Here is a 14,557-nt window from a genome sequence, read left to right on the forward strand (position 1 = left end):
TATTAAATTCAATGTTCTTTTTCGGAAAAAGCATCCTCTGGTGGAAATTTTGGTGGTTTTTTTTTTTTTTTTTTTTTTTTTTTTTTTCGAAATTCCGTGAGCGCATCTCATGTATAGTCTTTATATCAAATTTCGTTGAAATCGTTCACCCGTTTGTGTTGTAGGATGCTGTTTATAAGAAAATTTCATTATAACCCTGTATATTAGAATTCGTGAACTTGAAAATATCTAAATAATCTGTATTAATAATTGTCTGTGCCTGTGTCCTCGTCTAGAGAATAAAAAAAGTTAAAAAAAAGAGAGAGAGAATGCTTGAATTTATGATTTGGTGGTTTTTGTGGACTAATTCATGTTGGAATACTTCAATTCTTCAGATATAAGAATTCTTGGGGAAAATAGGTAAGAATTTGAATAGATAAGAATAGGTAGAATTTTGAAACTTGGGCCTAGAAATTCCCAAAACCAAGTATTTACTCACCAGAAGTGAGACTATGGCCGCAACGAAGAGACACCTTAAAATAACAGCCAGGTGCATTTCTTTTCCATTGGTTCCCATTCAGCGTTTTCGAGCCTGAAAAATAGTTTTGCTTTAGGAATTACTGAATTATAAAACAAGAAATAAGCACTAACACATCTATTACACATGTAGGAAATAACAGTATTGGTGGCTTTCATATATCACATTTCCAAATGCTCACTTTCTTATTTTCACACTATGCAAAACGAGGGAGACTTGATTCTAAAAGATTTTTCACAAATTTTGTTTTTATTAATCATTCATTGGCAAAATGCCTATTTCATCTTTGGTCATATGAATTTATTTCTGGCCAAACGAATTAAGTAATTTCTATTCATATGAATTTATTCCAATACATTGATGTATGAGAATGAATTTCAATACACCCTCTTAATCATGTGCTAGAGGCCTATATAGTGGGGTTGGTAGAGCGTCGGATTCGCGTCCCTTAGGTTGCGAGTTCGAACCCCGCCGGCCGAAGATTCCCCGCGTGCTTGGTGGCTGACGCGCGTTCAATCTGTCGTAGTCACAAAGTTCTCCATGTCGGGAGTAACACCACTGGGGGTACTGGATCAGGGGTGATCGTTCTCTAATTCAGGTCTAAATTACGATCTGTGGTTGAGTGAATGAAATGCGTGAATGAAGTCCGCCCCGTAAAAAGGGTTGTGACGTGTGTGTAGCTAAGTCGTTCTCTTGGCCCTAGATGGCGCTACTATAGAAACAAGAGGCGCTCCCCCTCAGGTTTAAATCGGCTGTCTTCGAACAGCGGGCTTGTCCATGGCAAGCGCCAAAAGAAACAACAACAACTATGTATTAAAAATTTATTAGCAGAGGAATCAGATCTCTGTTTTAAAGTCATTAGCACTTATAAATAAAACGATATCATAAAATTTATATTTAGTAAAAAAAAAGCAAACAAAACTGGCATTGCAGGGTTAGTTTTATTTGGAAAATTTTAATTGTGTGTGCGTGTGCGTGCGTGTTTTTGTATAAATTTTTCTTTGAAATTCATTTAAAAAATTATATAAGTTTAGAATATTTTCTCTAGCTTTCTCTTTGCTGCTTTCTACCTGCCTGCTTAGTGTTCTACTCAAACGACTTGAACAAAGACATCTTGAGAAAGATAAAATTTGGTCCGAAATATTTCCGAGAAATCATGAAGAATAACGCCAATTTTCTAATGTTTTCTTTTCCCTTTTCAATTAATAATCTTAAAATCTACTTTCTCTGCCTTTCTTACTTTTTAAAAAATTCTATACTTGTTACTTTAACCAAATATTCATAAACAAATTTTCATTTTTTTTCCCGAAGCATTATATTCTCTACTTTGAATTAATAAATCAATATTCTGTAAATCTTTATTTTACATTTTGGTATCTTTTCAAATATTTTGAAAGTAGAATTTTTTTTAACTACTTTAAATAAAAAGTTGAAATTGAAAATTTTATTTTGTTAATTTACTATCATGTGAGAACATGATGTTGTTTTGGTTAGGGAGTTTTGAAGCTCGAAATCGCGCAAGCAATGAATAAATCGCGTAAGCAATTTTTATCATCATCTTTTAATCGCACATATTTTTACCTGCTTTTACCAGTATTGCATTATTATTATGTATGCTTCTTTGAAAGCAGATGCGTTTTTAAAAGGTTGACTTGATTTTACTAGTATTGCTTTATTATTAAATATGCTTCTTTCACAGCAAACGAGTTTTTCGAGCTCCGAAACTTTATTTGCTAGCTGGAAAAATTGAAAATGAAAGTTATTATATATATATATATATATATATATATATATATATATATATATATATATATATATATATATATATATATATATATATATATATATATATATATATATGAAAGGGGGGTGATCATTATTTTTTAAGTCATTAACCAGTTTCAAACTGGTTTAAACTGGTTAATGACTTAAATTAATGAAGACAAATAATGACTTAAAAAATAATAATGTTCTCACATGATAACTTGAAAATTGCGATCGTAATTTAATTTTAATTTTTATTTTCTAATTATCTTTATGAAAAAAATTATTGAAGTTTTATTTCAATTTAATGCTTCGGTCTGAGGTTTGAATATTAATATTCAAATATTGAATATTAATATATAATATTGAATATTAATATATAATATTGAATATTAATATATAATATTGAATATTAATATATAATATTGAATATTAATATATAAAACGACAAAATTTCATCTAAAGTTTATTTAATTAAAATTTTTAAAAAGTCACTCTGAGGTGCACATTTTGAAAGAATATTGTGCCAAATTTGGTAACTCTGGCTAAAGTAGTCTCGCGTTTAGAGCACCAACACATACACACACACATCCTCACGTACATTCATCTTTATTATTAGCAGAAATATATCTATTCAGTATCCACTCATAAAACAACATTGGTTTTCATTGAGAAAGGGGACATTATGTACAGAATCAATTTTACTTAGTTTCTTTTATCGGTTCCATTTCAGAAGAGACCAATTTGAACAACAAAGAGGGTTTTCAATTACAGCCCAAGTGTCCGACAAAAGGGATTTAATACATTCGCGACAGACAGGCATCGAGGCGCGACCAGGCATTGGTCCACTTATTAGTTGGAGATCGCCCTTCCTGCCCGCGGGCAAGGGAAGCTTTTTATAGGTCTCTATGTAGATGGACAATGGGTGAAGTTCAGTAGAACAATAGGGACGGACACTATAGCACGCCGAAACAACAGTTTCCTGTTCATCATGCTGATAGGGTGGTAAACAAATGCGTAAGTTGGTTCAGATGCATAAATTCATAGAAAAAGATGGAATAAATTTGCAAACATAATGTATGAAAATAGATCGCCAAAGGCACTATTCACAAACTTATTTTGTCAAAAAATATTTTTAGCTTCTAAAGTTTTTCAACACATAATGGAGACTTTTGCTGTATTATTATTATCGTTTGAGAACATGATGTTGTTTTGGTTAAGATATTTTGAAGCTCGAAATCGCGTAGGCAATGAATAAAGCATAAATGGCAATTTTCATCATCCTCTTTTAATCGCATATATTTTTTTACCTGCTTTTATCAGCATTGCATTATTATTATGTATGTTTCGTTGAAAAAAGGTGCGCTTTTAAAATGTTGACCGGCTTTTACCAGTATTGCTTCATTATTTATTATGTATGCTTCTTTGACAGCACTATGACATCATAGTTGTTATTTCATCTCAAAATCGATCGAGCTCCAATATATATATATATATATATATATATATATATATATATATATATATATATATATATATACATATATATACACACACATAGTGGAATAGAGACCTATAGAGAAGTCTCGGGATTGTTTCAAACCGGTTTAAACAGATTAATGACTTAAAAAATAACAATGATCTCAGATGATAACTTGAAATTTGCGATCGTTCCTTTCAAAATTATTATTTATTTACAATGCTTAATAATCAAAAATATGAAACGAATTTTTTAGTAGGAAAAATGTTATTGAAAGGATATGATTTTTTTTCAAAATTGTTATTTAATTTTATTGATTGCAATTGTTATGAAATAACTATTATAATCAATAACTGTTATAATTATAAATAGTTATGCAATGTTAGATAAATATTACATCATACATGACATCGTCATTAATTATCAATGGCAATTAATAAATTATTATGTAATATTTATTGAAAAAAAATGCTCTTCTAAAAAAATGATTAAAAGAAATTCGAAGATCAGTGCATGAAATATTTAAGATATATGATGATAATAATAACATAAATATTTCTTCTATACTGTTTTCGTACTGTTGGTTGTTGTATACCGTTTGATTCATTGCATGCATGAATACTTTTGTATTACACCACGCAATATGTAAAAAGAATACCAGCTTAAAAGCATTATAACATTTACGAAAGCGAAATTGAAAACTCTGCTTTAAAGTTAAGATCCAAGGAAGCATTTATTAAATATTGTCAAAAGTACTCGATTAAACGAATGGCTGAAACATTGAAAGAGGTTTGAATTTCATTGCAACAATAAAAATAAATCTTATAATTTAATCTTGGAAATTAAAAAAAAATCGATTTGAAATTAGAGAGATAATTGCATTGCATAAAAACTAAGATTACTGAAAAGCTCTACCATTTTATTGTTCTATAACATGTTCCAACTATATTGAAGTAAAATTTCAGCATTTGAATAAATCTTTAATTAATTAATTATTATTTCTATATAAGCAGTAATTACTTTCTAGTTTTGGCTGCATCAGCAATGCATAAGGTGACCATTCGTACTGATTTTACCAGTACAGTACTGGTTTTCAGGGCATAAGTCCTGGTTAGTCATTAAACAAAACCAGTACACGAAAAGTACTGGTTTTAGATTAGAAAACATTAAAACAAAGAAAGTAATAAAATAAAAATAATAAAATTAGAACTGGCAACCCTGATAATTCCATGTGATATCGTCGGGTGTCGCATGAGCAGGACTGCCACGACGTCATACAAGCCAGTGGTGGTCTGATGAAACATTTATACTGTGCTCGTCAGTGAATTAAAAGAATTTTGTAGACATAGAATATAAAAAACTTTTGGGTTACAGTGCTACGTGGTGGTTGGCGTTACGACCAGCTATTGAGAGCGTGTTGGAAATATTTCCTGCATTAAAATTGTATTTTACGTCAAATGAAAAAACTCCAACAATTATTAAAAATTATTTTGAGAATCCTGAAACCGAATTTTGGCTTTTCTTTCTCCATAATATGTCATCAATGTTTCATAACACGGTTTTAAAGATAGAAGGACAGGATATTTCTATGTTGGAAACAAATATCATTTATAAGGACCTTAATACCAAAATTGCTGACAGGATAGCAAGTGTGTTTCTGCCCCTGCAAGTTCGACAAAATTTAAAAAGGCTAGAAGAAGACGGCTTGGTTAAATCGGATATTTTCAAAGAAAAAGTGGTGGAATTTTACAACACATATTTTCAGTATCTGGAAGAATGGGAAGGCCATTTTGAGGGAATTGAGAAGTTTAATTGGATTACATTAAACATGAAACCTACGCATCAAATGGTTCAAGTATGCAGTGACTATTTAATTCAAAATTATTCGGAAATAAATTTAATTGAAGATGAGCTCTTTGATGAAATCTGTTTCATTCAGCGCTACACCACAGATGAGAAACTTGGGCATTGGAAACCAAATTGTGTTTCGGTATCAGATAGGTGGATTGAAATTTTTAAAGCCTTTAAAGAAAATGATGTGTCCAATAATATTGGCAAATTGGTAGAGTATTGCCTCTGTATGCAAGGAACTAATGCACTGACCGAACGGGTTTTTTCCTTATTAAACAACATTTGGACTAGCGGGAAAACCCAATTGAAAGTGGAAACTTTGAAATCCTTGTTGATTGTCAAAAATAATTTAAATGCAATCTGTATGGAACTCTATGAAAATATACAGGAAAACAATAATTTGTTAAAAGAAATTCATTCCTCAAAAAATATAAAAAAAACAAACTAAATTAAATAACTCCTTATGTTTTATTATTTTATTATATTAGGTATGGCTTATCATATTATGTTCTGTTTATTATGTTTTATTTTTATATTGTAAAATCATATTTTAGTTTTCACATTTCTTGTGTTTAAATAAACGCAACATTTTTTGATATCTAAAAGTTTTTTATTTACTTAGGTATACAGGTTGGCCGTTGGGTGAATTTTTGATAAAAATTTATAAAATTTGGGCGTGGCTGTCAAAATTCATGTTGTCCTGGTTTCAGGTTTAAAAAAAATGGTCACCTTAGCAATGCAGAACGCCTTAAAGGTATTTTTCTCAATTTGCAGAAAATATGCCTGTCTGAAAGTAGTATAAAGAAAGAATATATTTCATTTTTTATTAAATAGTTATGAAGGTAGAATATATTTAATTATAAAGGAGTAGATTTAATTATAAAGTGAAAAACTATATTAATTTTTATTAAATAGCTAAAATTTAGTGAAATACTAAAAAATTATTTCAGTGCAAAGAAACTTAGTAGTATCTTTTGAAATCAATTGAGTATATTAATTTTTATATACTAATTTAAGTATTAATTTTTATTAAATAGCTAAAATTTAGTAAAATACTAAAAAATTATTTCAGTGCAAAGAAACTTAGTAGTATCTTTTGAAATCAATTGAGTTTTTTAAAATTACCTTTTAAAATTTTCTTGTATGGAAAACTGTCCAATGATATGCTAATAATTTAATGAAGATCCATGGTAATTATAATAAAACCTAATTAGGCTAATGCATCTGAGAAAATTCGAGTAATTAAGATATGGAAAAAATTGTAATCAACTTTATGAAAACAACTGATAGGACTGAGCTATTCATTGATGATATATATGTGTGTGTGGAATTATACCTATAAATATAATTTAAATTCTAATTAATTATCAAATTTTTATCTTAATTTTACCCATATTATCTTCTATTTAAAATATTCTCTTATTTCCTGATTCAATTCCCACTTTTTTTTATTTAATTAATTCAACACGCGCTTTATAGAACTTCTGGTTTCAGCATTTTCTTAGAACCGAGTGAAGAAATGAAAATCCCTAATACTTAAAACATTCTTTTAAATATACCTACATTTTCTTTTCCTAAGACTATACGTTTCAAAGAAATCCCTATCAAAATCTCATAGTAAAACCACTGAAGAGAAACATTTTGGTCTCTTTTGCTTTTCTACATTTGTATAAAGATGTAAACCGGCAAAAGCTTATCATCGCTTCTTTCTTATTTATAGTATAATTCCCAGGATGAAATAAATCGAAGCTTAAATTTCAAAAGTTTTTTCTTTTGGACCACACAACTGCTCAAATATGTTTTACATGTATATATTTAAATTTCTGTTCTCTTGAAACCTTTGTTAATTCGATTAATTAATTTAATTTTCCTCTTTTTCTACATGAATATATGATTTTAACTTTCTTCTTTCGAATTTTGGAAGTCCAAATCTTAAATGCATTTATTTCCTTCAATTTATCATGATTGCAAATATATATTTCAAAAATAGTATTATCAATGCTTCTTCTAATTTTGTTTCAAGATTGATTCACAAATTCCAATGATTTCATTATTTTTTTAAGTAAATTTCCTTTTTAAAGATAACAATTAAAATTTTAGAAATTTTAATAAATTACTAAAGTTAATAAAATAAGCTTGTTATTATCCCAAATAAATACAGGAAAAAGACCCTGAAAAATTTAACAAAATTGTAAAGAATTACTACTGATATCTTTATACCTTTGCTACTAAAGCATTATTAATTTTAAAGAAAATTGTTATTCTGCAAAAAATCAGGACATTTTCGAGTAATAAAGAAAATGGGTTATTTTCATTACTACTCTATTATTATTTTCATTAATATAAAGAGAATTATTCTCAACAGCAAATGGAAACACAACGACATTTTTTTTTTTTTTTTTACAGATAAATGATTTTTATGTTGTTGTACGGGAGCATTGCAACAAGAAAATTACTTGTTACGCTCTTATCGAGCTTCAGAAATAAAAATAAATAAATAAATAATTTTCATTTTGCTACGAGGAAGACGTTCATTTCTACTTTGAAATTAGAAACACTATCAAATAGATTATTTTCATTTTACTAAAAGATTGAAACTTCAGAATTAAAAGAAGTAAATAAACGGGTTATTTTCCTTTTATTGTTACAGAGATGTTCTCATCGAATTTCGGAATTAAAAGAATTTTTCTCAATTTGCTGGAAAAAATCTACTTGCTTCGTTTCGGAATTAAAAGAAGTAAACAGATGGGTTATTTTTATTTTACTGTAAAAGGGATGTTCTTACCGAATTTCGGAAATAAAAGAATTGTTCTTAACTTGTTGAAAATGAAATCTACTTGCTCTGTTTCGGAATTAAAAGAACTAAAGAAATTAATCCAATATTTTCTTTTGTACTCTTATTCATTCAACTTTTAAGGTTGCTTTTCTTAGCTCAAAATTGACTACAACTTTCTCTCAGCATTTGAATATTAAAAGAAAATTTATATACACTTCATTAAACTATTTTTAAAATTGAATAAATTGCTTAAACTGCACACACAAAATTTCATCAACAAGCAATTTTATTTGTTTACATTAACTGTTAAAAATACGGATGTGATATTTTAAATTGATATTTAAAATATTCCATTTTAAAACCTTCTAGCAAAGGGACATTTTTATTAACCTCTTTACTTGCCTATAAAACAATATGTGCCATCAATCGAATTATAGAAGTAATGCTTTTAATTTACATTTATATAAATTATAGACATAATATATTCAATATTTCATTTAACAGTGTAGATTTATATTCATACAAAACCTTAATTGACTTATTTTATGAGTTTGTTTACAAGAAATTGAAACCATAGCATAATAAATCTTCATCGACGAATAGCATCGCTCTCCTTCTCTGAGCATGTATATATATAAGATGATATACAAAATCATTATTTTCTTGTTTTATATTTTTAATGTAAAAACTATTTTGAATGAAGTATTATTATATATTTTTAATTTCTACTTCACTGTAATCTATTGAATTACAGTATAATATTCATCACCTTATAGAAGACATAGTTAAGGATTACAGGAAATTTTAGTGGTGTATTTTTTTTTATCTACAATAATTAAATGAACATAAGCATTACTTTAAAACACCGAGAAAAAACGTTGGCAAAAATATTAATAAAAAAACCAGAGATATCAATAAAAAAGATGAAAACAAAAAAAATATCTTATCATTGCTTAGCAACGGAATATTTATAAATTCCCGTATTTCAAAATCGTCTGCATTCATTCAATTATTTATTAAATTTTGAAAAATGAGTTGTTTGGAGTTGAAACATTTAAATAATAATGTATTAATTATTATTAAAATAATTGAAACAGTAATAGTTTGAATTTTAAGATGATACAGAAATATTTCTTGCGTAATAATTAGCTCTGATGTTACTCCAAAAAAATTATCAAAAATAATTATTAAATAATGGAATATTATTAATTTTTCAGCTTTGAAAATTTGAGAATATTTTTCTAATTTTTCTGAAAATAAAATACAAAATTTGGTTGAATTCTAGAAAATCGCTTAGGAGAATTAATTTAAAAATTTTCTTTACAAAAACAATTTACAAAAGGAAAAAAATAAATTGTGCTGAATATCTATTATTTATCTTGCTTTTGAAAACATACAATGAATTTTCAGTCATCTGCCGCTCTTTATCAAGTTTTTACCATTTGATAAAAATATGTAAAAGAAATTAATAATATTAGAGTAAAATTATTTGTAAAATATTAACAGCTCAAATTTCGAGCACTTACCTTGGGCGCTATGGAAAGTCATGTCCTAGGTAGGAGACAAAAAACGTTCCACGGTTACGGTATGTCGTGATGCAATACTGTTTCGTTAAACAAAAAATCTCATGTAACTCCGAGTCATATTTGAGCGAAACAGAAGAAAGTTGATTGAAATCTGTAACCGGGATGTCTGCGTCCAAATAACCAATTACGGGAAACAAAAGGGGAACCAATGAAATAACGTAGAGAATAGGGGTTGCCAACAACGGAAAAGGTCTGGTTTCCCTGGGCACAGAGTTCTTTTTGGCACGGAGCGGCTCGTTTGGATTCCCCTGGTATCTCTTCATAAAACAGGAGAGTTAAAGCGTATCAGAATTTATGAATTTCAGTTACAGAACAATGATTAGGCGTGTGTTAAATAATCTGGTTATAAAAATTTAGCAGCAATGAAATAGTTAACTAGTTAATAAAGCTGCACGAGATAAAGACACATAAATAGTATATTTTCAATTCCCTACTACTTTCTACTCCTGATTGTAGTAGATTTACTACTTTTCCTTCAGATTGACTTCTATATTATTAGAAAGACAGCAGTCTCATTTATACTAAAGTCCTTTGGAATGCCAAACAAAACAATATATATATATATATATATATATATATATATATATATATATATATATATATATATATATATATATATATATATATATATATATATATAAGTAGTTTTTAAAAATGTTGATCAAGATATGAAGATTCGTTATATAGTAGTTTTCTTCTAGGATAGGTTTTGGTATAAGGCAAACTTTTTAATAAAAGCTTTAAAATTTTTGTTTTAACAGTAATTAAGAACAAAAAAAAACATTTTGCCAAGATTAAATTATACAAAATGTTTAATAGAAATTCATTGACATTTAATCCCGACGAACCAACTAGTCACCATAGGCGGCTGGTGCTTAGTAAAGCAATAAAATGTTTTAAATTTCTTTGCAATAATGAAATCTTTTGCTGATAATTATGCAAAAAAAAATCATCTTTCAAAAAGCATCCAAAAAATTGTCATGCGAAAACGTAAAACTCTTGCTTAATTTTTAATTAATTTTCAAAAAAAGAATTAGCCCAAGTGCCAAATTCCCGCACTTCATTGCCGAACTCTAGATTAAACGATATTTCAAATACAGCACCAAAATGCACAAACAGATTTTCCTTTATCAGTAGCAGAGCGGATAATTCACATGCCGATATCGATACGATTAATTGATCGGTTTAGATAATCGATTTAAAAACTAATAAAAAATGCTGAAATAAGGCCCAAAAGTTGCGATTATAAATGATATGCGTATTTCCGTTGCGCTTTAGTAGTTTTTACATTTAGCTAAATCGGAAGAGACCGGAAACTGCTTCCGATAGATAAAGGTCAAAGTTCCGCTGCCCGATAACAAGGTCAAAAATAATTAATTGACCACCGATCAAGTTCATCCGGATCTTTTGGCCGGCTGCGGCATTTCCATGAAAACAACCACAAGTCACAGACCAACGAATAAAAACAAGTTTTAAAAAATTTATAATAATTCTATTTCCGAATTTTACAATGTTGTGCAGTAGAGTGTGCTATTTGGGAGCACGTGATTTAAAATTCGATTGCTAAATTCTATCTTTACTAGTACGGATCAAGTCAAATTTTTTTTAAAAAAATGAAATCTGCTATCGCAAATTTCAAGTTATCATTTGAGAACATTATTTTTTTAAGTTATTCGCTAAAAAAATCACTTCGACAGAAAAAACATTATCACCATATGACTCGTATTTCGCAATCACCAATATTTAGAAAAGTGATGGTTTTTGACAATCTCAAAATCAATAGTGTTCTAAAATTTTTTTCTCGGGGCCAGAATTATTTTTCGTGAAAAAACCGTTTAAACCGATTTAAAACAATCACGTGACTATCAGATTAAGCATGTGTAGATATGTAAAAAAGAGATAACATTGTGTGTGTTTATATATATATATATATACTTTCGATGCCTTCCTTCATTGAATCTTTCCCATTTTCTTCTTTATACTTTTTCGAAGGATAACTTCTTACGACCCTGTCTTTTATTGGCCAGACAGGAGAATAGAGTACAAGGTAGACATAAGTTGTAACTTTTGTTGCGATAAGTCGCCAAATGGTGCAACTTTGTCTTAAGTATCTTTATCATTTTCTAATAACCCTAAAAGCGAAAAATTGATGCCTCAAAAACTATAAATCGCTAATTTTCTGCCAGTACCAGTTTTTTGTGGGTTCAAAAATCTCAAACCAAAACAACATCATGTTTTCACATGATAAAAAAAAGCAGAAAAGAAAGAAATTGGAGGACATAATCATAATGAAAAGACTTACCTAAATTTTTATTAAAACAATCATTAACTGTTATTTAAATTAGAAACTTTGGAATAATTTTTCATTCAATTTTAAAACACCGCAAAATTTGTTTTAAGAGTATTTCCGTCTATATGTGAGTTTGAAAAAGAATTTGTTGTTTTAAATGTCGCTATGATGTCCGGCATTTTTCTTCCAAAGTTCCCACAAAATAGTTTATAGCACCATATTACCCATGACGTTGATATAGAGAAGTGCTCATAATGAAAAATGTGACATTCTTTATTTTAGAAATAATTAAAATCATTCAATAAAAAAGAATTTTTTTAATTAATTAGGAGCATGGAATTTTAATATAGTTTACCCTAGAAGAATAAATTTTACTCGAAAAATGTTCTCGTTTTACTAAAAATCAACTTTCCACCTTCAACCTTTAGCTATCCACCTATTTTATCAATAATATTAACTCAGGTACATCGACTAGTTTTGAGGAGCTATATCTTATCATCTTAATGAAATAACTATTTTTAATTATACATGCACTGAAAACAGGGAGTACTTTAATTGGGAAGTAATCTTGGCAAATTGGGAAAATTAATTGGGAAATAAAATTGGAGAAAATAGTCCAGTTTTTGAGGCTGGAGATTCTGTCAGTATTTCATTTTGCAGTATCTCTCGAGAATGGTGGAAGGGGCATTGATGGCATATCTAAGTTAATAACTTTTCATATGAAATAGAAAAAAGTGTTTAAATTCAATGAGTAGTTCAATTGGAATAATTTTTTATTATTTTGTTTTGACAACTATTTTTAAGTTATAGAGTAATTTGTATTAAAAAAGATGATGTATTTCTAAATGAATGTAGACAATACATGCAGAGATCTTTCATTCCGATTTTAATAAAATGTGCAACATTAAAATGAAAAAAATGGGATTCAACTAAAGAATCAACGATATTAATATATATTAAAAGAGATTAATTAAATCGTCGTGTTATGAAACATATAAAGATCAGAACAACTAAAGAATCTTATGATATTAATGTACATAAAATAAAACTTTTGATATTTTTCTTTATATTGATTGACTAACATTAGGATAATTCAGTTTAATGTATATTTACAATTTGAAAGTTGAACTTTTCATAAACTAGTTTCTTAAAAATCTCACTTCAGATAATTCTTTTTAGCATAAGCTACCCGTGATACGAAAAAAATTGGTACAATCAGAGACATCAAATTCTTGATACTTTTTCAATCGCTGACAAGATGCAGAAAATTGAGAATTCACCAAATAAACGGTGGTCAAAAATGTGGTCACCTTAAATGTATTGAAAAAGTCGCATTGCAGGAAAACATTGCAAACTTTCAGTTTGTATTCATATTAGTCTTCATTAACATTGACTATTTACGGTATTGTAACAAGTAATATATATAAAAAAAATTCCTACTTAGTCAATTCCTAATTAGGTCAACATTTTTTTTGGTTACTTTTTATTAAATAATTACAATTAATATAAATATGTATATACATATGACAGAATTACAATATTAAGTGACAAAATAGAGCTTGGCGACGGATTTGGCGACTTTGGTGACCAAATAGAAATTACTGGACAAATTTAATTAATTAATTAATATTTGAAAAAACTGTATTAACATCAAGTGTCATCCACAACAAGTTTTTAAAAAATGCATTTGAACTTTAATGGATGAATAAAAAGTATTTTATTAACGATTGAAAATTTGAACAAGATATATATAGAGAGAGTGTGAGCTAATAGTAGGAATTGAAAAATTAAGTGATGAAATTAAGTAATTAAGTAGGATGAAATTAATTCAAATTCAGGACACTTTTATAACCCCGAGCAAACAACTAAAAATCGAGACTTTACGTTTTAATAAGGAATATCAAGTCATTTTAAATATATTAAAATAACTGGGATAGGAATTCATTTTCAGTTAATTTTTAATAGAAATAAACTTTTGAAGATGTAGAAAATGGATAATCAACGACATTTAGTTCAAAATTATTTTTATGCTTGGACAAAGAGTAAAAAATTCAGACATTTCATGCTGTTACGGCATTTTAAATGCATAGGAAAAATTGGAAAGTGAATTAATTTGAACTTTATTTTTTACTAAAATTAATATTTTTATTCTTTAAAAATTACCCAATTGATATTTTTCTACAAACTGTTCATTCATAAAACTGAGATGGCATCTGAGATTTTCCGAAATGATATGATGTCAAATTTCGAGAGCAATGTCAAATGTGTGGCAATGACAAAATTCGAGAATGTG

At 28.1% G+C, this 14,557-nt stretch overlaps 1 protein-coding gene across 1 annotated transcript in view; it reads right to left on the reverse strand.

The window, feature by feature from the left end:
* Positions 1 to 14,557, reverse strand: part of LOC129976281 (MAM and LDL-receptor class A domain-containing protein 1-like) — a 45,524-nt gene that overhangs the window by 29,115 nt on the left and 1,852 nt on the right. Inside the window, exon 2 of the mRNA XM_056089767.1 lies at positions 479 to 571. Coding sequence (XP_055945742.1) covers positions 479 to 556 — 78 coding nt within the window. The 5' untranslated portion in view covers positions 557 to 571. The remainder of the gene's footprint in view (positions 1 to 478; positions 572 to 14,557) is intronic.

The sequence above is a fragment of the Argiope bruennichi genome, chromosome 7, assembly GCF_947563725.1.
Source record: "Argiope bruennichi chromosome 7, qqArgBrue1.1, whole genome shotgun sequence".
Classification (NCBI taxonomy): domain Eukaryota; kingdom Metazoa; phylum Arthropoda; class Arachnida; order Araneae; family Araneidae; genus Argiope; species Argiope bruennichi.